Source organism: Athene noctua, chromosome 2 (assembly GCF_965140245.1).
Source record: "Athene noctua chromosome 2, bAthNoc1.hap1.1, whole genome shotgun sequence".
Classification (NCBI taxonomy): Eukaryota; Metazoa; Chordata; class Aves; order Strigiformes; family Strigidae; genus Athene; species Athene noctua.
The window spans coordinates 150096653-150121853 of record NC_134038.1 but is presented as its reverse complement, the minus strand read 5'-3'; the positions used below and the strand labels follow the sequence as shown (position 1 = coordinate 150121853).

General features: G+C 38.3%; 1 protein-coding gene across 7 annotated transcripts in view; it reads right to left on the bottom strand.

The window, feature by feature from the left end:
• NEK11 (NIMA related kinase 11) overlaps window positions 1–25201 on the bottom strand; it is a 124178-nt gene that overhangs the window by 40488 nt on the left and 58489 nt on the right. For 4 of the 7 annotated variants that reach the window (XM_074900641.1, XM_074900640.1, XM_074900638.1 and 1 more), the window contains 3 exons: window positions 20698–20822; window positions 14960–15020; window positions 9002–9098 (listed from right to left, as the gene is read on the bottom strand). In XM_074900641.1, coding sequence (XP_074756742.1) covers window positions 9002–9098; window positions 14960–15020; window positions 20698–20822 — 283 coding nt within the window. The remainder of the gene's footprint in view (window positions 1–9001; window positions 9099–14959; window positions 15021–20697; window positions 20823–25201) is intronic. The other 3 variants (XM_074900645.1, XM_074900644.1, XM_074900643.1) reach the window with 2 other exon arrangements.

Below are 25201 nucleotides of genomic sequence, written 5' to 3'. Positions count from 1 at the left end.
CAAGCCCCGTAGTAACTTACTAACAAAACCTTCAGCTGTACTATGCATCAACAGAGGGAGATGAAGCAGCACTCATATGCTAAACAACCATACAAGGTTATCATCAAAGTAATAATACTTTTAAGTATTCCAATTGAAAAGACATTAAAGTTAAAAAAACCCCAACTGCTGTTGGAACCTGAGATGCCCACTTATGACAAGTATATATGCATGTATATAAGTGCACATAAAAATAGATACTAACATATACACACAAATAACTTTCTATAGTTTCTATACATGAACCATTTGGGCTTAGTTCACATCTGCATTCACTCAAAGGAGCCTGAAGGTAAGTGGATTAAGTCCACATCTGTAGCCCTGGAAAAAGTTCATAACATAAAATAGGATTAAGGCCAATTCACATTTTGACAGAGCCAGACTACACCATACTATAGAGAACGAAAGAAAAACAATTACCAACTATGGATGCTAGATCAATGATTTTCAGAAAGGCCTAGAAAGGTTTATGCATTCAGTTTCTTCTGGCTCTTCATCAAAACAGGACAAGCTTCACAGAGCTATTTAGGCATTTAAAGAAGCAGATAGAAGTCTAGTCCTTTTATTTTTTTCTCAAAAAGTAAACAACAATTCAAAATAGGACCCCGGTCATTCTTCTGTCTCAAATCTCTTGGAAAATCAAATAATTGTACATCTAGATGCTGAAAATATGGCATATAAAAGAATAATGGAGATTTCTGTTAACATTTACAGACACGTAACAATCATAATGTACTATCTAAATAATTTGTTTCAGCTAGTAGGTTTACAAAGATAAAACCCAAGCTCACTCTGAAACATGGCTGAACCAGAAAAATTGCCATTAAGCTAAAGTGTATTTTCCCAGTACTCAGCGCCTTTTATTTTCCTGTAGAAAAAAATGGTACTGGAGGTAGATATCTAATGTGTTACCTAAAAGTAAGAGTGAGCTTAGGCCTTACAAGTACCAGTATCCTCTAGTTTTGTCAGAATCTTTGGCCATATCTGGCTAATGTAAACATAGTACGTGTACTGCTGTAAAGGTAGCACAGTTGGTTTGGTATTTCCAAACTCTGAAGATGAACATCTCATGAAAACAAGCTGCTCAGCAAGGAGGTTTATTGTAGGAGACAGACCTGCGACAGAGCTACCTCCAACACTGTTGCACCCTCAGAGGTAGCAGTTGCTCCCTTTGGAGTGATGGCAACTGCAGTGTTTTGGGTCTGCTGACCTCTCCTTCACACAAGATAGTTTGCATGTTGCCCAGTCTCTGGTGTTTTACCCCATGGGCCGTTTTGTATGATACCAACTCTGCACTGCTCACCTCCTTCCACAAGGGGAATATGAGATGTCTACCTTACTGAGTTACATATAAAAAAGAAAGAAATCACTATGTGATGATTGAGAAAAAATATGGTGAAGGAAAAAAGGAAAAGGAAATATTTTTCTTAGAGAGAAGTTTAGTATTAGAGTCACAAGCAGAAGAAGACAGAACTAATACAGGAAACAGTAAACATCTGTAGTCATGGCAAGGGTTTGGTGAATGCCCTTTGTGTATTCCCTACCTATATTTCTCACAAGTACCTCCGTAAATCTCCCCAGGTCGCAATGCTGCACCCAGTAAACACTGTCAAGATTCTACAAGTGGCTCTGTATTGAAAACAGACTATATAATTAATGCTGTGTGAAAGCATTCTCACATTTGCAAACTATTGACAAAATCAAGGGGCTAGAAAACTGAACAGTTCAATCTATGTATTATGTATGTGCAGCATGAGAAGCTAGGGAAATCATGCTTTTTGTGCAAAACAAAAGGATGCATTAGTCTAATTCTCCTAATATTTTGAGTGTTTGAGGCTACTTGACATTTTAAAATGAGTGAACCTATACTTGTAATTTTGTGTTTTGCTGCTGGAATACAATTTTCAAACCAAATAAAAACTCTCTGTAGTGCTAAAGCAATTAGGAAATTGCTGTCCACTTAAAAAAAAAAAAAAATCCTTAACAATGCAGCTCAGTATAGAAGCTGAAAAAGTCTGAGTTTTCTTTATATATCTCAGTAAATTCAAAAAGTCTTACACTTGATTTTAAGGGTTGGAGCTGAGGTTCAAGTAATGTGCTAAATGAGCAGCAGGATGAGCACCCCAAGAAAATACATAAAAATTTAATCATGCCCTAATAGACTCACTCACTCTAGCCACTGAGTTTACTAATTTCAAAGTGCATCATAACAAATGTAAAGCTGCTAAGAACTGCTGAAATGATGGCATTGAAATGCTCTTTTCATCCCCAGATGCAGGATGGTCAGGAGAAGCATAAGAGACAGAAAGCCAACAGGAGAGGCAGCCCATTTTTGCTGTGGAAAGAACAGCATGGACAATGGGAAGAAGTTGAATGAAGACCCATGGAAAATGTCTGGGGAATGAGACCATCAGCTCCAGCTTCAGTCTTGAGGAGGGACTTCTGCTACTGCTGCAGACGACCCCTACACTCCTGGGTGGTAGCCACAGCCTCACCTTCATTTCTTCTTAGGCAGAAAGAGGCCAGGATTCCCCTGTTCCCACTTTCTCTTGCAGCTGTTTCTTTGGGACAGCAACAACTCACAAGCCAAGAGAATTCACTCACTTCTCCCTGACAGGAGCCAAGAACCGAATTCCCAGCTTGGTCCCATAAAGGAGGGTTCAACTCTCCTAGTGTTCCCTGTTAATTTTACTGTATTCTCACTTCATTTGCTTGTAGAGCAAACAGCAAAACCAAAATACTTCAGATCTTCAAATCTGGGTCTGGAAGGTAACTGTGCAATAATCTTGAAATAGATTAACAGTAAAAGAAAGAGAAACTCATGGGCTAAATGTTCAATATGTTTCTGAAGTGAGCTCATTTGGCCCTAAACAATTAAGAGATGGAGACTGATCTTTAAAAACGAGGTGTGAAAAAGACTGTGACAAAAAGGATGGATATATAAGTAATATTTGGGCTTAGCCCATGAGAAGTGAAAAGCTACCGTTATGCTGTAACTGTAACTGCTCTTGGGATCACCAGACAGAAAGTACTACCAGAAAATGGAGTATTGAACAGAACTGTGTTTTGTGTAAGAGGAAATTTCATGCTCAAAAACATTTTGAGATAAATACCTTCAAGAATACTGTCCTTTATTTGTCTGCAAAAAACAGTCATAGCTCAGACAGTATCAATAAACTTCCTTACCAATATATCTTCTGTCTGTGAGAAGACTTCTTATTCCTTGTGCATGCTTACATCATGACACCTCCTGACAGTCAATGGCAATTAAAAGGTCACAGAGAATTTTTTTTTATGAAGTCTGAAAACTCGATTAGCTTTGTATATTTGTTGCTTTTGCCTTCACCTAAAGCTGTCCTCAGTGATGTCAATAACAAAACCAGTTTCAGTAGGCTCAGAGATGTCCCTTAGGAAGCTCCACCCAACATCTAACAAAACACTAAAGCAAATAATCAGTGTCTGTACTGCCATAGTTCAAAAATGTGCAGAAACAAATGTACAAAAAGTCTTCTATACTTTAGGCCTTTTTAGGACTACTTACCTTAAAAATATCCAGTGCCTATTCAATGACTTCAGTATGACCTTTCTTTCTGAATTTTTAAGATAAACGATACATTTGAAGCCAATGTCACAAGCACAAGAAGCATATATGCATACTCCTCATGAGTCTAAGCCAATAGTGTTAGGAGCATTCACAGGAACAGAATAAAAATATCACCAAATGCCTTTTCTCCATGACTTCTGAAAGACGGCTTTGCTTACACTCAGCAGGTGATGATGAAGTCTTTTGCCTGATCATTGTATGCTGCTGTGTGTAAGACTTCAGGGACTGACTAAGAGGTGCTTACTGCTGTGCTAAAGGATTTTAATTTACTTAAAATTTGGGGCATAAAAGCCCTTCCTTTTACTGGCATACATTTTATTGAATTCTAAACTGCATATTAAAGTTCACGGCTACTAAAATGACTCATTGTATATATTCATGGATACCTCCACAAAGGAGCACAAAACACTCTGTACTGATTTTTCCTTCATTTCCTGCATTTTTATTTCTCTATACATTTTCAGAAAAGAGAGAACAAGATATACATTCTATTCCATAGCTATTCTATTACTCAAAAATTAGTCTTATTTTGTAAAACACAAATCCTGATTATAAAAAGCCCAAGAAATGAATTTTGACTTGAAGTGCTGAAGAGGCTTCAAGGAGAAGCCTTTACTCACTAGACACCTATGATATGAATGCTACATAATATAGGGAGGTGCAGTTGTCAATAGAGACAGTTGCACCAAACCCCCTAATAAGTCTTGTTCTTGTCCACAGATTTCTGCACGCACTTATGTCTCACTTTTGCTTTTCCATTTTAGATCATGAAACCCTGCACAGGCTTCAGAAGTCAAGCATGCATCATAAGACTTTTCATGGGCTTCTGCAATTCTGCCAGAATTGTGGCCTTCACTGTGGCCAAATTTTGGCTAAGGTGGTCAAAAAATTGGAAAGAAGGGCTTCATAAATAAGATACAGTAACCTGAAAAGAATCAGAAAACTTTTTCAGCTAGAGAGCTAAAGTTGGATCTGTCTCTTTTAATGCAGATTTTTACCTCTTGAGCCTTTTATAAGCTATCAGTGCTGTTAGTCCAAGCCTGAAGAAAGTATTTCAGTTTGTCTACCAAGTTTTGCAGAAGCAGGCAGAAAATGAGCTACTGTTTACTATCATGACTCTTCTAAAGGCTTTCCTTAGGGACAAAGCCAATCTTTCAGGCAATGAGTACTGCCAAAGCTTCTGATATCTTGTAAAGAAGACTTTGACAAGCTATATGGGCCTCAGAGGGGAAAAAAAAAAAAAAAAAAAAAAGGTGCTATAAGAATTTGATCTGATGGGGAAAAAGAATGCTTTGGCTTGAGGGGTTGTTTCTGAAGAACAGCATGGTTCTTTCTCTTTTGAGACAGGTTTAGGCCCTGACAGGACCGGAGACCACGTTGCTGTTGTCCCTCCCCCACCCTCGGACAGAAGTAGGACACAAACCCCAGGTTAAAATAAGGAGAAATTTAGTACAACAGTGTAATAAGCAATCTGAACAACAACAGTAGCAATGATAACAACAATAAACAGCAATAACAGTGAACAAGACAAAAGATATACAGAGAAATACCGCAATGGTTACAGACAGCCCCGTGCTCCCCACGACCAAAGCCACAAAGGAAAAAGTTCCTGCGCTCCCGCACCTGGACCTGATGGACCTGACATCAGCATGGTATGAATAACCCAGCTGGAGATTCCTTCCCCGTCCCTGCTGGGGAAACTTAACCCTATCCTAGCCGAACCAGGACAGACACAGAGTTGGAAATTCTCTATAGGAAAGCACCAATAGAACTGTCATTAGTTTTTCCTTATGGATTTCTCTGGTGAAGATAATTTGGCTCTGGAAAGCATGTGAGAGTAGAGCTGCTCAGACTGAGGCATGCACCAAATTACCTAGTACCATCAAGGATGGGAACCATGAGAATGAGATGGTGGGCAGGACAGAAAATAACAAGAAACGGCTCCTCCTGTTTCCTACATCTAACTTAATTCCTCAGCATAAAAGCCCGATATGAGGAATATGAGTCACACGACTCTGATTTATATATTTTCTTGACTTCTCACTGTTAACATGCAAGGCTAGGAAGGAGCATAATGAGAAAAAGCTCAAGATAACCTTTGTGGGAGCTAGTTCAAGAAATAGAGATTTCTTATCAACACTGCAGAGGATCCCAATATCAAAATGCTTAGCACTGAAGTATAAATTTTTGCTGAGAGAGAAAACTCCACTTGAAAGGTAAAGTTAAATTTCTGTTGCTATAAACTTTATAAAGAATACTGATACCAAGTATAACAAACTAGAATTTGTTGTCACTTGAGTAGGTGATTTTATTATGACTTTTACTGAAAGGACAGCAATTCAAAGAGCTGGAACAGAGAGAGTAATGGGAATTGGAAAGATGACGTCAGGGAAAATATTCAGGGATTGTAGTGAAGAAAGCTGGTGACTGAATCATAAACAGTATCAGGGTGTCTATAGGTCAAGCCCTAAGCCATTTTTAAACTTAAAATAAGAGGAGACCAAGGACTCCTACCTATCATATTCAAGAACATCAGCGGCTTCCTTCTACATTCTTGTAAAGTCTTTTTGTACTACTTGCCTCTCACACGAGTATCAGTAAAAAGACCTGCACAAGAATACAGTGAAAGCTACTTAAATTGGCACTTTGATAAACAGCAAGTCTCTCTGCTGTCAAAGAATGCATTCAGTGCAGCACACTGCAATAACTCAAGCAATAAGCACATCACATCTTGTCAAGTGACTGTTCTGCTGCAGTTGTTTGCAAGCCCACTTCATTCACGTGTCAATTAGAAATGGCAAAAAGGCTCCTTTGCTGTTAGACCCTGTGTTATTTTACATGAATCTACCATTTTATCAGAGCTAATGAGAGTTTCTTTCATTAATGTTTCTTGTAATCTATAGGCACAATGATTACTTTCTGAGCAATTCATGACATAAGAGTCTCCCTCATCAGAATCTATTGCTGTTAGCATCTGAAAATGGTGCAAATCCCAAAACTTCATACTTCTCTTTCTACAGTGACTTGCCACATAAACAGATTTCACTGCACTTCCACATTGCCTCCTCTGCTCTTCTTTTCTGTTTCCTCATAAGAACTCCAGGTCCTCTGTTTCTGGAAGACAAAACCCTCACGTTCTCTCTTTCATTAGAAGCTGTCATCTGGAAGACCCCACCATAAGTTTGTGGCTTCCTGAGTAAAACTTGAAAAGCACAAGCCTTAAGTAGCACTGCTGTGTGGATGACGTACAACATATTATGTGAAGTTTGCTGAGGGAAAAGCAGAGCAGCTGAGGCTTCATGCATCATTCTGCAGCCAGATGTACTGCCTTTTGCCACTGAAAACTCCCCCACTGTGCCCTCTGTGCAGATTGGTCATGTGTAAGAGTCTGCAGGGATTTCCTTGTGTATGTGTGCACTGGGTACTGTGCTCACTCACTTGTTTCTTAACACCCTAATTTCCAAGCAATTAATATGCTTGCTCACCTTTACGTATTTAGAAAATGACAAGGTCATAGCATGTTTAGGAGAAAGGACAATAACATGAGTAGATATTCTGACAGACTTCTTTAAAGTAGCAATTATAGCGAACAAGAGGAGATCTGTACCTTTATTTACCAAAAAAAAAACCCCAACCCAAACAAACCCAAAACGTCCCCCCTCCTTAATTTGTTCTCTTAATGAAGGTAACTTGAAAATGGTTCATGAGTACTGTCTGCTGGAAGTTCAAGATAGAGGTTGGGTTGGTATTTTGGTCTACAGTCCCAGCTGACTGTCCTCATTCAGGAATGAAATTACTAGGAAAGTGTTCCAAAACCAGGAAGTCTAATGCATTAAATGTAAATTACTGTAGTTAATCAGGTTTTTCATTAGCATAATACTGTTTTATAAACTATTATGAAATGCGACATTTCCAAAGGATCATATAACTGCACTTCCAAATTTTTCAGCATTTAACCACCACTACATGTTTATCCTATCAACAAACTGTGGAAACCATGAAACAGCACTGGAAAAACAGAATTTGAAAGAAGCAAGTGATTTAATTGTACCTCAGCCCTAAAGGCAATAATCAAGAAGTTTAAATAGTTGAGGTTTATCCTGTAACCATAAGAACACAAGGTGAAGGCTGTAAGATTAGTGGGCATTTTGACTAAACAACCTCACCTTCCAACTAGCTGGCACAACATTATGCATTTTTTAATTTTCGTAAGTACTGTCCATTAGAAGGAAAAGAAAAGCAAGCAGAGTGGCAGGCTGTAAGACCTGCTGACTGGTTGCACAATAAAGCCTAAGCCTTGAAGTGAAACCCTCAGAGCTGCTGCATCTTGAAATATCATAAAACTGAACTACATCTATTTGGAGAAAATCTGATTGGTATTTCCCTTGAATACATGGTGCATTTGGCACTGTAATTTGTTTCAATCGGTGATTGGCATCAATGCTGTTGTGATTGCATTCATTTTCTTTAGAGGATTCACTTAAATAATTACTAGCATTAACTGTTTGAACTTATTTTGTATTCTGATAACATCCACCATATTGTTGGCACTGTCCACCCATGCAAGAGAAAACTGCACTTTTAAAAAGAGTCCACAATCTGAGATCAATTGAATGTTGCCATATTGCAAAGAAGATTTGAGTTCAGAAATAATACACAGCATTATGATTATCAGATCAGTACCCAAATTAGATTGCAATAACTCTTGGAAGGCAGGAAATTACTGAATCAAGATAAAAGCTCAAGATATATTAACCAGTACATTCTAGAAAAGAAGCACAGATATTTGTGTTTTTAAGACACTGAAATCTTTATTAATAAAACTAGGGTTTCAGTGGTGCTGACAGTAATTAGACAATGAGTTTCAAAGGGAACTGCACATGTAAATTCCTCTGCCTTATTTGAAAATCCCAGCCAATGGCAGCAATCATGTTTGGTTTAAATCATCATATCATCACAGGAAACAAATCCATTAGTCTTTCATTCCAGGCAAGAATGAAGTCTGGGTGAGGGAGGAAAGATTGTGGGAACATGGATATATGCAGGTGATTTATGGGCATGTGCTGAGCTAATAAAGAAAGTGAAGTTCAGAACACCACCAACAGCAGTGAAGGCAAACTAGATCCTGGAAGGATGGCAGTGACTGTGCAGATTACAAGAAACAATAAGCAATTATAATCAACCTTCATCCTCTGTGGAAGCAAGCAGGCACTCAGTCTGTAAAGAATACCTTACTATCCACTTCTTTTTGTCAAAGGCATTATTTGGTGGTTTTGGGGTTTTTTTTCCTGTGTTCTGCACTTTTTCAAATCCATCTTCTTTGTTTGAATATTGGTAACACATAAATATGCTACTTACTCCCTCATGTGTTTCAGTTTGGTCTCAGCCATAGTGCTGTTGAGAGCTCTGAATCCCTGGGGTGCCCTTGGAGACATTCCGGTGACAGTCCCCGAGCCTACAAATCAATGCACAGACACATAACCTTATTCACCTTCATCTCCAGAGCTCTATTGCAGAGTCAAGGGCAGTCAGAAGAAGGAAGACTATTCCTGTTTCTCACAAGGTAGTGCAACATTAATTAAAGATGAATTAGGTTATTAAATGCACATTAAGGGCAACTCCTTTCTGAGGGACAAGTAGACTTATAGCTTAAAGGCACCAGAATTGTAAAAATTTTCCTTCTGTGTAGTGTACAGGGAATTACATTATGTGTTGGGTTGAGGAAGTGCTGGAATAAATATTCAACAAAATGAAATTTTCTTAGACAATACATATTTTCCTCCATTGTTCTTGCACTTATTTGTAAGAGCAAGAACATTCTTCCTAACAGGCAAGCCTCTCCTTTAGCTTGATCATTACTGTAAACTTGAAGTATTTAACTTATGACATCACTTTCCCCTTCGGATAAAGGTACGCTTTTTATATATGCATATATATATATATATATATAAAACATACCTGTATATGTAAATAGAAATATATATATGTGTGAGAAATATACATATGAATATACATCCACACTCTTTCTGTTTACAAGCCTCGTGGGCTGTTGGCGTACTTAAGGACCTAGTGCTCACAGAGCGCTGTGGGACTCATCCACAGGAATACAGAAGTCCTGAATCACAGAGAACTGTCAGGGTTGCCAGCTCAAATATCCTGCAATTTCCTGTTGCTGTTCCATCACACAAGTCCCTGCTTAACCTAAGGAATTTATTTATTGCCCCAACCACTCCCACTGGAAGACAATTCCAGAGCCTCACTGTAAGCTGGTGGCTAAAATCTCTCCTCTAATTTCCTGATAAAAATACTTTACTGGCCAGTTCATGCTCATTTTTCTCTTGTGCCAGTCCTTTTCTTTGGCTTGCTCAGTTCTTCTCTTTTGAAGACTCCTTTCATTTCTTTATAATTTGAAAAAGAGATATTACTTTAGCTTTCAATTTTCTAAGGTAAACAAACCAGCTATTTTAGTTTCTTCTTGCAAAATATTTGGCATTAGGATTTCACTTCCCAAAAGAGAATATGTATCATGGTGGAACTATATCCTGCATAAATGTGTGGGCTGTGGCACACAGGACCCAAGTTCTGAACAGACACAGAAGGGCTATGTATAGGGTAAGAACAAGGTGAAAGTCACACAAACACGTTAGTGCAATGCCTTGTCTAAATGAACACACACTCCCCTCCTAGCAGGGGTGTTTAGCTTGAACTCAGCTGGGGCTTAGTTTGGTTTGCTTTAACATTGATCACAAGCAGCCAGAGGGAGCTTGCAGCCACCTTCCTGCTATGAGCGGTAGAGACACCCCCAGAGAATACTGAGTGCTTCCCTGGAAGCATTCCCTGGCTTTCCCTAGAGTTAAGCTCCTATGTCTCACATGAATCGAGATCCTGATACATGAAGTTGAATATTGAGATAAATACTCTATTGTGAGGGATCCTACTGAATTGCTCACAGTAAGTGTCTGCTGGATTCAGACGATAGGAAGCAGGCATAGAGAGAGACCACAGAAGAAATGGATTCCTGACTCTGTTATCTGACTATGGGTATATGATATGACTTTTAAAAACATTTTCCTAACTTCTCGTTACACCTAATGGCTAACAGTTGTCTGGTGCCTAAGTATTACAACTGAGATACAGTTAATGTAGTTTGGAAGAGGACAAGCTCAGTTCTTACTAGCAACCAATAACTTTGCCCATTGATGCAAAACCCATTTACTGTAACACTACAAATGCATATCCATACATTTTTACATGGGGTCTGTAAGGATTCAACTACTTTAGCAGCATGGGAAACTTCAGTTATCCTCAGGGTGGCCCTGAAGAAATCCCAAGCGCTGTGCAAAGCAATGCTCATGACTTACTGGGTGGCACATTCCTCTTTGAGTTGGCTTTGGGGCTTCAAAAGCAGTAAAAAATTGACACCCCAAGCACCAGTGGTCTAAAGAAAATAGAAACTTTGTATTCTCTTAAGAAAGAGTACATTGAACCGCAAGCCCCAGCTAAATTCTGTTATTACTATTATTGCAGGATATATCACTGTAGTAAGAGCTCAGCATACTCTTCTGCTTAGTGGGTTCAATCTATTTATTGCTACAATATCTACTTCTCCTCCGACATTCATTATTAAAGACATCCTTCTCGTTTTTTCTGGGATTCCAGGCTAAATAATTCATACTTTGTCTACTCTCTACATTGGCAGTTAGCCAAGAAAAACTTATTCTCTACATGGAAACTTGTATCTATCTTCCTCTCCATTTAAGATGATTTTCTGAGTACTGTGAGGCAGCTGCAAGGACTACAGATTGTAGGATGCTGTAAAGGCGTGGCTAGTCATTTAAAAAAAAAAAAGAAAGAAAAAAAAGATTTCTCAGTGAAAACTGCTGAGAGCTTTACATGTTGTTGCTACAAGCCTCAAAAAAAATTTCATGGGCTGATTCATAACCCACACTAGCTTCTATATCAGATGTATTTTCTTAGAAGCAGTTATTGGTTAGTAACATATTTCACACCCAGCTTCAAGCAGTTTACATATACATCAACACAGAACAAGGAATTATGCTTCTTCAAAAAGTGGCCAGATAACCATTTGCATTTTTTTATGCAATATATCATTCTTGATTCATTAAGCAAAACCAAATAAAACAACAAGACCACTGACTTTTCAAAACCAGGTATTGTGGCTTTCTAAATGTATTTCAAAGACAAATACTCTCCCAGTGTCTAGCCCAGTACTGCAGAGAACAACATAGGGCAAAAGATCTTTGTCCTCTCAGGTCTTACAGCACCAGTGTGGGATTCTCATGGCATCCTTCCTACTCTGTGGCAGGGAAGATGAAAGGATCTGTAGCAAAACAAATCCTCTTATTCACAGGCATTTACACCTAAAAGGGGTGATTATGATCATCTGGTGAGACTTTTCATACACTATGGCCCAAAGGCATTCCTACCAACATTTCTGCTAACAAACAAATAATTGGTGGTTGACATCTACGTATCTCTCCTTAAACCATTATGTGTTGTGAAGCTATTATCTTCACTGAATCATAGGTTTCTGTTTGGACTTTGGATCTCTTTCTTCAGCTTTCACTGCTACATATGAGATCCTACAATGCTGCCTTCTACAAGATTATAAGGCTCCTTAGAACCGAATGTATTTTCCTGAGTTTATAAGCAATACAAAGTGACCCAACTGCCTCTAACCTTCTCCTTCTTTAAGCTAAGCAAATTTAGTAAATTTCTGGGAACTTCACAATGTTTCAAACTTTATCAGCATGGACTATCTTATATACTCCACATGGAACTGTATAGTCAACACAAAATGAGCCCTGTGCCACACTCAAGCATTGGTATTCTCTGTGACTCAGTGGGAACTCTTGAGGAGAAAACTCAGTTACTTCACCTTCAACATTGATATTTATATTAAGGAAACTCTACCTGTGGAAAAACAATGCATATTTATTGCATACTCTTTATCACAGCCCTGGCTGACATAAAAAAAAAAAAAAATGTAGTTTCATTCTACTCAGGTGTTCTCTAATATCTGCTTGAAATGGCACATAATTTTTTCACAGTGCCTTTAAAAATGACACTACAAGAAATTCAGGCCAGGCCAGATTTCTGCATCTGCCCTATTACTGCCATGAAATCTGTACTGTTTTCAGAAGTAGCCATTATAATGCTCTTGTAGCTCTGTAGCCCAGTAATATGGTATTGTCACTGTTAGTACCAGGTCACATGCTTGGACCTGAGTTTGCAAGGCTTCAGGCTTTGTCTGAACTTGTCTTGACCTGCCAGGAACTTTGATTTAATTGCTTAAGCTGCAATAGCAGTTCTAGCAACCAGGTAGTTGTGGCTATTTTGTTTTATTCCCACTTGTTTTTGTATTGTACAACCTACATTTTTAGATGGATAGTAGTATTCTGTGTAGAATGACATATTTATAACTAACAATTCAATTAATGTAGAGAAATACAGGCCCGGTACAACAGCAGATGCCTTGAAAAGTGGGGATAAAGGATGAAGTGTAAAGGACTATGGGCATGGTATGACAAGAGGTGGGACACAGGCTAGTACTGGCAATCCCGTAGCTATAACCAACATGCTAGTGATCAGTTAAAGAAACGTACACCTGGAGGTGGACATAACTAGCTTTATAGGGAACAAAGAGAACAGATATATAAACCATGTAAAATGCACTATCTACAGAAAATTTTGATGTAACATGACTTTGCAGTCCAGTGAAGAAAAAGCAAGGTAGAAATGAATGTTGGCAAGCACATAAAAATGACCCCAACTGCAGCTTTGTAGCTTGACATGGGAAGAACTTATAATATAGTAAATGTTTAAACTTCCTCAGTGACAATGAGCATACAAAGATAAAAGGAACTCTAGCAGATTTCTCTTGTATTATCATCAAGTATATTATTTGTTTGGAACAGATCATACAAAACTAATTATTAACTCAGCTAGAAAAAGGCTTCAAGTTTCAGCACTGACTGGTCAGAGATTTTTTAATGATTAAAGCACAATTTAATTCTTTAATATTATAATTTAAAAAGGCATCTTCTTATTCTTAATACTGAAAGAAACAGAGGAAGACAATAGTCTCTTTAATACTAAGATATTTTAAAAAGACCACTGTTTGTCTAATACTCTGGGTTATTCCCAAAAGTCCTCAAGGCAATTCCTTTCTTCCATTAAAATAACAAAATATTGAAGCATAGAGCTAAACTTTGTCCCTATTTCCATTTCTGCAAACAACAATGATGCAAATGCATAACGAGTGCAGAATTTGAAGACTGTGGGATCTCTGTTAGTGTGAAGACAAACTGGACATGAATGTTCCTTCTGTCCTAAGGATGTCCCTGATGTGGGACCCAGAAGGTGACCAGAAATGATTCAGTGGCTAGAAGACTATGATAGCCACAGCTTTGATTACTCTCTTTCATCCTTTTTCTTCTTTGGTTTTCTCTTCCATCAGGTGAAATAGAGTTTGGCACTGGAGGAATCTCTAGAGAGATGACTTCCCAGGCTTCCCCTATATTCTAGTTTCAGAGACACAGGATAACACAAAGCCAGGTTTGTCCCAACTGAATAAGTGTAAATGAGACAGCTAAGCAAGATTGTGGTTTGCGTGGGAGCCTTTGGGAACTCAGCTGGGCTTTCTTGCAATCCCCACACCGGCTGCTGCTGGCACAGTTCAACCCAGTGGTCTTCAAGGACAGTGACTACATCGACCTCAGTAAACACTCTTCTGTCATATAGGTTTTCTTTTAGCTTTTAAGTAGAACATGAGAAACCAAGCTTTCAAACTCTACATTTATAGACAGAATCTGCAGGAGATTTTAGGATTAAATTGCAAATTCTCAGTTATTTTTCTGTGCCTGTAATGAGCTACTGTAAAGTAAAATAAATATTATCCAAACCTAGATAATAATTTTAAAAATTGTATAAGTATTTTAATTCATTTTCTGTTAGTTACCAGTACTAGAAACTATAAAACAATCTACATATCCTTAAATATTTTCCTCTGAAGAAAAGATGGCAGAAACCAAGTTTTTAAAAGCTTTTGTTATAACATTCCACACTTCTGACCATCATGCTTTATGGCTCTATTATTTTCAACGAAAGCACTTAACTGCATATGTCTTTTCTTTTGGCATATTTATACTTCTCTAGAGTAGATTAGGGAAACAATTTTCAAAATCATCACATTTTTTGACTTATTTTGTTGCAAAATGGAAATAATTGGACTGTGATGAATACAGACTGCTAATAAAGGCTGCTATTAGATTTTAAGAACAGATGTCATCTTACCCAAAGAGCTACTATTCAGAACACCCTCCAAATACTTGACCATTGCCTCAATATCACTGTCCTGTGGATAAACAAAATAAGGAATAGCATTAGTGGGAGCACAAACTTATGTATAAACACTATGTACCAGAGGTATGATTCCACAAACATAAAGGATATCACACCAATGACTGTCAACACTAGACTACAAAGAGTCTACATTGCTCAGGCCTTTTTCTTTTTCCTTCTCCCAAAACACCAGTCTTGGGAACATTATTATATACAAACAATTATTTACATCAGGTTCCTTGCAGAACACAAGTGTATAGAAAACGGTGCACAGAGTTTAAAGAAGACATGTTTACTGTGGAGGGTGGTGTATGATAAAATACACCAGCATTTTATCATCAGATAGTCCTGGAATATCTAAAACAATACTACATTGAAAAAGGCAAGTATGTACTTCTTAACTATGCCAAAATTTCTTATGCCTATGACAGCTGTCCTCTGCAAATTAATACTTATGTTGCATCTACTTACATGTCTAGTAATAACAACTAATTGAAAAAAATTTAATTAAGAAACTTTAACACTTTTGTATTTCAAGTATTCTGTTACCGGACAGATAATTAACAGTTTTGCCATGATATCTTTCATGTGAAATCCTGTTTGTGTACACAGACAGAATTTAAAGATCTGGCATTAAGCAATGATTGTGGTCCAGGAAGTAGATCACAATTTTATTAAAGTCCAAGAGAAGCTTGGACTCTGAGTTTCTAGAAGCTGCTGCCATATCACATTTGACAACATGGCATTTCTTGACTACTTAAAAGACTTTGACAGAAAGTCAAAATCTTGACCCTTGCTGAAATATCTGTCAAAAATCTGTATTTTAAAAAATTTTGAACAGCCTATGGTTTTAAAATTTAAAACACTGGAATAAAAAGAAACAATATTGACCTCAGCTTCTACAATACACAATCTGGTTTGTATTTCTCTGTCATCTTACTCAAAATGCTCATTCTAAATTTCTGAAGCTGAGGAACTGCCAGTATGCCTTAACAGGATAGCAATAATTGTTGGCAATGACTGTTAACTGGTTAGTGACCGTTTGGTGCGAGTGAGAGCTGTTACGGATGAGCATGATGCAACTTCTAATCACTCTAAGTTGTTTCATGGGCTTACATTTGAGACAGACTCTGCTATTTTAGCTGAGGTTTGCAAGATGGGAATCAGCTTCTTGGTTGGCCATTTCAACAGAAAACCCAATGACTCATAGGTTTGAAGGTGCCTCTTTGCCCTTTTGGAGCAGCCTGTGGTGTCCTGGCTGGATAGTCAGCACTATAGTTTCCAGTTCTGCAGCGCATCAAAAGTACCTGAGTTACCTCAGATGACCAAGTTAATCTGAACCTGCCTAACTGAGGCTTTTGCTAGTTAGCATCTTCTGGGCACTTTACTGCTAAAAAATTAATTACATTTATATATACAATAAATGTTGCCTATTTAATTAAGACTTACTATTACAGATAGAATTTCTCTGTAAAAAAAAAAAAAAAAAAAAAAAGAACCTTTAGGACCATTTAAAAGTTATTAAATATTTTTCATTCAAAACTAGATATTTATTTTCTGCTAATTTAAAGATTATTTTTATTAGCACTAGCAGTTAACTGCAAATCTATAGACAGACAGACAAAAACATGGTAAATGGCCACATACAATACTAATACAATTGCTTTAATAAAAACCTTTTTCTTTTTTTAATAGCATAAACACTGTAATTCCAAAAGCTTTGACTTCTCAGAACAGGACATCATATTTGCTCCAAATATCACAACAGAGCTGATTTTTTCTCATTATCCTGTAAGGCAAAAGATACACTTTCACCACTTTCATCACCACTGGTTTTCAAGGAAACTAGCTGGCTTAACCTTGCTATCTTGCAATAAAATTTAAATGAGGAAGAGAATGTAGTTTTCACACAGTGGTAAAACAGTTGAATAAATGGTTAATCAACTTACACCGAGATAGAAACTACCTATGACTTTTCTCCACTTGTGTTTAGCAATCTAACAGGATTTTAGCTGTTTTATTTAATATGCTTATCTACTTAATATTTTTCTTTAATGTTTCTCTTTGTTGCAGAGACAGCAAAGACCCACAGGCAAGGGACTCCGACAGGTGCACAGAAGAGAGGCACTCTTACGCATAAGAGCCAGCATGGATGAATGCTTGCACTTTTCAAATTCAGAACGAACAAACCCTTTCTAACAGCAACGGGCCATGCCAAGGCACATATTAAGAATCCAGCGGAGCATTTTTTGGGTGACAGCACACAGACCACCCACAGCCACTGGAACTTTGATAATTTATGACAGCTGATTATTTGGTTTGACAATCTCAGCAGCGACCTGGAAATTGAAAATAGGAAGCTAGCATACCACATTTGTAGACTTTGTTACAATGAAGAGGGCGAATTTGCTATTATTGTCACTAAAAGAAAATGCAACGAACAAGGTGATAAACTGCAGTAAAAAGCAGCCTCTCAGCTAAATCAAAACCAATGAAAGCTTCACAGTGCACAAACTTATCTCTCCTAAACTTCATATTTCTTAATTTTTTTTAGAAACAGTTTCTCATTCTCTTTCATGTTTTTCCCCCTAATTAGAAATCAGTGTTCCTAGGGAAAAAATATGTGGAAAAGAGCCATTGGCTTGAAGAAGTCGAGGTCTGGAAAAGTAACTGGCAAATTGCTGCCTGAAATCTGGCAATCTGCATTTCTGTTTCAAAAGACAGGGACAAAGGACACTAAACTCCAATTTTACAACCAAGACGAGAGGTCCAGATGTGCCTAGGGTCTGAAATCGGTGGTAATTCCACATTTGCAACTGGACAATGTAGCTGAAAACATACAGGCTCTATTGAAAGATATCAACAGCTGTCCACCTCCCATCCAAAACCTTCAACATCATACCATTCCAGTGCCTAACTAAAGAGATGTTGCATCCCATGTAAGGCCCCTACTTCTCAGTCTGTCTTGACATCTGTGGAAGCCTAATATAGCCTGAATAAATAGCCCAGATCTCTTTCTACACCATGCACCCCAATGTGTTGTTCAATTAGATGACTCTTCTGACCCCATTCTATTGCATGAACATCAGAATTTTTTTTAATCATTGTTTGAAGTAATGAGGTCACCGGGGAGCACTGCCAGATGCAGCATTTCCACACTCTCTGCACAGAAGTAACTAGTAAAGCAATCTTGGCATTGGAAAATTGAGAGATTTGCACAGATTAGGAAGTCCTTAGCCTGTGTTGTGGTGGAATGACTTCTTTATTAGCACACACCTCCAGAAATTTAATTTATGGAGGTATTTTTGAAGAAAGGGTTTAAGAGTATAAATCCCATCTTAGAAATAGGAGTAGGAGTTTAGGTATTAAGTATATGACTGACGAAACAAACCTCTGCTATATACTAGCAAGATCAAATCTATTCTGGTAGGATTTGAAGCTTATTATTAATACTGAGCATGATCCCACCTACTTTTGAGTGGGATTCATCTCAGATAACTGTTGACACTCAGAATGAAGATATCCCATGCATGCTAATGACTGTAGATCCCCTTATAATCACCAGAAAGAAACCTGTTGGCATTCTCCATCTGACCTACATTAGATATCTACATCAAAACAACATTATTTGCTAAAAAATCTTGCTTATTTCCCCTTGCTACACAGACTGTCCATACAGTTAGTTGAGACATAGGTTCCCAAATCTGCACAGCTGAGTCTGCTTTGCCCTTGGACTTACTGCAGAATTTTTCATTTGAGAAAGGGAAAATTGAAAAGTATGCCCACTTGCCAAGAAACAGAAAAGGCAATTGTGTCAATGCCCAGAAACACACTTCTGCTTTATCTAAGCTGCTGGGGTCAACATGGAACAAAGACAATTAGTGATAGAGGAAGTCCTAAAAGGCAAATGGTCACAGGGGGTGCTTCCCAGGCAGTCTGTGCAGGCCAGTTCGCAGAGGGTTAATGCTCTGTGTGCACACAGACTGCTGGTAAAGTGAAGCCGCAGGGCAGTCAGGGCTGGATACAGACAAGAGGGTGCCAGTGGGACACTTCCAGCCCACTGTGCTGGTTCTTGTCATTGTGGAATCCTGAGTCACTGCAAAAAGAGGAAATGTCACAGCTGAGATCTGACTGCCAACACCTAATTTATTCTGCATTATTGAGAAATCTATTTTTGTCTTCTGCCCTTCGTTAATTCTAAGCAGCCGTCCACCTGTTCAAAACCACTATTGATTGACACTTGATACCATTAATGAAAGCAGAATGAATTTTAAAAGGTGTTCTAAAAAGAAAAAAAAAAAATAAAATCTCAGAGTCTGATAAAAGTGAGGAATAATTTATTTTCAAGATCATCTTGTGGTAGACTTTCTGGGTAACAGAGTGTTTGCATGTGTTGTGGGTGAGCACAGACCCAGCAAACTGAAAAAAAGCATCGTCTTAGTTACTCTACTCATTTACAGTTGACTAATAATTTCTTTAGACCACTACTGTATAAACTGATCCTGAATTTTAAAGCATCCTGTGTATTTAGTCTGAAAGCTAGGTGGACATTTCTAGATTGAATGAAGCTGTTTCTGAGTAAACTTTAAGTTTAACTGGTGAGACAATTTCAGGACTCCCCGCTACTGTAGTAGAAGTAGAGTGCTGATTTCTCACACAAACATTTTATTTTTGCCTTAAAAACTGCATCTTAAAGAAGTTATTAGATCAAAATTTTCAAAAATCTGTACAAGTAATTTATAATTTAGTGAAGAGTATTAGTATACTTGGTTGGTTCCCTGAAATGCAGGAGACCTCACTCTGTTCTGCAAAATTTGCACATGAACATGGAAAAACATATATGATTCTAAGCAGAACCAGACAGTACTATTCAGAGGCACTGTATGCTTCAAGCTGGTAGCCCAGGGGAAAAATGAACTATTCCTGAACACCTTGGAAGATCCATTTTCAGAACTGACTTGGGCATTTAAGTTCATTGATTTCACTGAGACTTGATCACTGGAGACAAGATTCATTTCAGCTCATTCTGATCAGATCTAAATTAGGTGCCTTTTCCAATAATCTTCAGCCTTCTTCACTCTGAAATCCCTAAGAGTTTCTTGTGGCAGCCTCACATGATAAAGCTACTTTAAGCCTTTCAGTAATAAATTTTCTCTTCACTGACACTTTCTGAGATTCTTGGGAAAGTCTACAATACAGACTTGCTGGTGAAATTCTGCAGTTGTTTAGGTTCATAGTTCATCACACTGTCACAGAAAATATGTCTAATACAGGCAGGAAGAACTGGCAACTAGAGATGCCTATCTTTGCCTGGAAATTAGAGTTGAAACTTAGATCTTATGCTTGAAGTGTACTTTCAGCTTTAACTTACTTTACCCGTACTAACACATGAGAACACCCCACTCTGGGTGTATTACAGTCACGAGGAACTTTACTGATAATAATCCACGTTACAGCATTCATAACAGTTTTATCCTTAATCTTGAAGAAATGCAAGAATCTTTCTCATCAATGTCTCAGACGAATTATGTATGTATACACATTTAATTAATTCATGGTATTGACACACACACATTCCCAACAACAACAAATTTCAGTAATGTCAGTAGGATAAAATTTTGGAAGGAGTTTAATTCTCCCATGGAAAATGAGCATCAAGTGTATACTGTTTTCCCAAAGGTCACATATACCTGGTGATTTGTCTTAGAAGCAGTCTGTGACGCTTCCACATCCTCCTCCTCTTCACTGCCTTCTGAACAGGATTCAAACTCATCATTATAATATTCTTCTGCAATTTCTGGGTCTTCGGGGATCTCTAAAGGCAATTATGAGTTTATAGCATGTAGCCAGAAAAAATGTATGATCTTAAAAAGATAAAACGGACTTTATATCACCCATGTTATATCACTAGCAATGCATTCTGTAATTGAAATCAAGGCATAGGTTCTCAGATTAAAATGTTCATCTTTGATGACGTGACAGGCAGTGTTAAAGTTTTATCTGGCAAAAGGTCAGTTCCTCATCATATATAAATTAATGACCTCAAAGGATCTATATTGATTTTGGGCTGAGATCACTGAACCGTAGAATAATTCAGGCTGGAAGGGATCTCATGGGATCATCTAGTCAAAGCAGGGTCAGCATTGAATTGAATCCAGATTTTGTGAGCTGAAATTCTGCCCCAGACTGTTTTTTCTCTAACACACATAACCTGTGGTGAATACAACTGCTAAGCTAAAATGAAAAACCATATATACCAGCCACATGCTTAAAAGATATAAGAAATAAAATCTGTATCTTTTTTCCAAACTTTCCTGAAGCAAAAGCATAACAAAATAAACAAACCTGATGTAAAGTCAAGCTACGCATTGCTCTCATGCTCTCTTGATTTATTAATATTAGAAGTTTTAGTAATAGCAATGAGTGCAATATCAATATAGCCAATGAGCCTATGAAGTACAGTAATTGTTATTGAAACTCAAGATATTCATCACAGTATGAAAGACATCCCAGTCACTCTGCTCTGGGTGAAATCCTTTAGCATCCCAGACTAAGTAAGGAGTTAGTGAAACAGGCTCGAGGCCTGATTGCATCTGCTTCAGGGAGCTGTTCTGTCTCAGCAGAAGCACTTAAGCACATGTTGAATTTTAAGCAGAGGCTGGACTGTGGTCACTATTTGAATAAAAAGCAGAATTCCCACTTTTCTAGACAGAAAGCTGCAAGGCAAAGAGACACAGCTCAGCAGCAAGAGACAGGATGAGATGACAAGGGAGCCTGGCTCACCAGCTGTCCCATCAGTAGCTCTAAGATTCATGAAGAGAAATGCTCCAGGGGTGCTGACCCCAGCTTTGATTTCAGGCGGTCCCTTACTGACTTATCAAAATAAGTTACACCCAAGCCAAGAAACACTGTTTTCATGCTAACGGTTTTCAAAAAGAAAAGGTTTGGTATCTGTCTTTTGTAGTATTATTACAAGAAATGTTAGCTGAAGATAAAAAACACTTAATATTCATCTGTCATAAATCACCATAGTCCTAACTTTAGCTAATGCTGATTTCCGCCATTCTCACCAATTAAATCTACCACTTTAACGAAATGAAATTCAAACAATATGGCATAAAGAATGCTTAATAGATGGTGGTGTTTTTTATTTGTTTCACATGGATAAAAAAATCAGAAGGATTTAAACCAGGCAATACAATTAAAATCCATTAAAAGCCATTGGAGTTTGGGCAGGAGGAGTAATTCTAATCTTTAAGGCATAAGAAAGAGAAGTCAGAAAAAAAGGGAAAATGTATTTATCTGCAGCACTAGGTGGCTGAGCTCTCCTGTTGAGATACAATCTCTACTCTCTACCGTCTCCACTCCAAAGTATTTTTAAAAATACTTCCTTTTTTATAAACTTAATTTACCTCCAAAATGCTGACACATTTTCACTCAGACTTCTCTGTTTTAATATATTTATGGAAGCTGCATAACAGCACCATACTCCACTGCCACAATTTTTAATCCTTCCTGTTTCTATTTTTCACCTTTCTTAGTTTGGAATAAGGAAAAAAAAGAAAAACAAAACAAAAAAAAGGATCAATTCGTGGGATTCCAGGAGAACCACCCCCACCCCAGATTTTTTTCCCCCAAAATAAAGCATTTATTATTGTGTTTAATTGTCTGAAACAAAACTTCTGCAGCAGAACCCAGGGTACCCTTCCTCTTCACTTCGACTGCTGGACTGGAAGAAGAGGAGCATCACATTTAAGAAGGTCCTGACACCGTCTGCAGCCCACTGGACCCTCTTGCTCACACTGCACTCCTGACCTGCCCAGCACAGTGAGCCCAAATCACCCCGTTCCCTGCATGCAACAGTCACCCTGTGCAGGCAGCAGAGACTCTGATTTCCTCACAGACCCTTGCAAAAGAAAGGTGATGGTAACATCCAACATGAAGTTTTCTAAAACTGTACCAGCTGGTAGAACATGCAGCCTGATGGCTGCAACACCGCAGTAATACCCTTGTCCCTCAGGTGCCTCTTCTCCCTCTGATAAAGCATAATTATATGCCCCGTATGGAGAACAAAGAAAGGTCTCTACAGCTACTTCTGCCCCCTCACACCCCCTGATCTGTCAGCTGATCTCTGAAAATACTCTTGTGTTTTATCTAGCTGTGAATATTACACTAAGGCCAGTCATGGTATCTTTTATTTGCTTACAAAGCAATTCACTCAGAACAAACTCAGGAATTATTTACCTATTGCTAGGAGGCTTAGGTATAGCATCAAGACACTTGATACTTGCTATTAGATATTCAAAAGAAAATGAGCTCTGAATAACAACATTCCTCTTTAGATTTCTTTCTATATAGTAACATGATGCTAATAGTGGAAGGAAGGGTAAAAACCCATCATCTAAAAAAATCATAAAAGCACGGTTATTTCCCAAGAAAATAAGCTATGAAGAAAACAAAGGAATGCAATACTTGTAATATTTTGCTTAAATCCACCAAGAACTTGTTTCAGGTAGTATGGTAACTTGGCAACAACAGTTTTCTCCAAAGAGATGAAAATACTTTGATAAATATCTTTAATTTTCTCTTGCCTCGAAGTCATAATTGGTTCATTGATGCAGCATTCTCCTATTCTAGTGCATGCAGAAAACAATAAGTAAGGCCCCTTTTATTTCAAAAAAGGAGAAGAGGAAACGGTATAACATATGTTCATTGTCACCACTTGTATTCACAGTAACAAAGTAACACTTGGCTCTTAGGGACTATTGTACTTTTTCAATCCCAAGGCTTCACCTCATTTCTGGAAAAAGGCAGATTTTCTTAGCTGTCACTTTTTGTTCTTAAGTTAAAAAATGCTATAGTTCCATGTAGCTACACTCCTCGGTTTGGGCAGTATTACAGACAGCGAAGTGAGAAGCAAATCATTCAACTGCTCTGACAAACCTATACTGTCATGAGATAAAATGCGTTCTTAACATTATGGTGACATGAACCAAGACACCCAAAAGTGGTGTTACCATCTCTACTACTACACACCACCACAGAGCGCTCCTGAGGGGCCAGGACACAGACATTTGCACTGCCCCCCTGCAAGGCTGTGTACATGGGCCACGCTGGGGACTGAGGCAAGAGCAAAGCATCCCTCTTGCCTTTTCCTTCTGCATTGCGCTAGGCTGCAAGATAGCCCACCGGCAGGACCTCATCAATAGTGCGAAGGTGTCCCTGCTCCTTTCCTTTCTGTGGAAACTCATCAGCAAATTCCAGTTTGAACGCCTCTGAGCAGGCATTACCTATGGGAGCAAATGCTGCAACAGCCCCCAAGCTGGGCAGGGGGCTGGAGCACCTGGGTGCAAGGAAGGGCTGCAAGAGCGGGGTCCATTCGGCCCTAAGAAGGGAAGGTAAAGGGGAAACCTTATTGCTGCCCATGACTATTTGTATCAGAGGATAAAAGGAAGATGGAGCCAGACTCTTCTCAGAGGTGCAAGAGGCAAGAAACATCAGCTGGAACATGATAAATTCCAATTTGATGTTAGGAAAAAAAAATTATAATGAGTGATCAAATACTGCAACAGAGCTTAAAGAAGCTGTAGGAGCTCAGTCCTTGGAGGTGTTCAAGACTTGAGCAGACACAGCCTTGACCAACCTGACCTGATCAGACCTGATTTGAGCAGGGCGTTGGACTAGACTGCCACAGATCCCTTCTGACCAAAATTATATTGATTCTGTGGTTACATGATGCTCCACAAACAAACTGTTTAGAATTACCCCAGATCTATCTGCATGTGTGCACATATTTAACATACAGACTCACAAGCTTAGCAGAAACTTGCCTGTTTCTGTATGGCTCTGCAATGTGTACACATTCTCACAAATCACCGGGAAAAGGAGATGGTGAACATCCATGAAAGGAAGGCTGGCCAGCACTCCTTGGAACAGTGCATCAGTTACCACAGAGGGCGAAAACAGAAAGGGATTTCTCCCTTCAAGGGAGAAAACAAAAAGAGCTTAAGCACTGTCACTAGGAAGCGGTTTGAAACATAGATATGTTTCCCTGAGTGACATAATATTGAATGGGAAATTCTACCGAAAAGGAGAGCAAGGACTCTGCACCCCATGTCAATAGTCATATGATTAGGAAAAATAAGATAACTCCATTATTATCATTTAAGCTCACTCTGATGGGTTTGGGTTTTG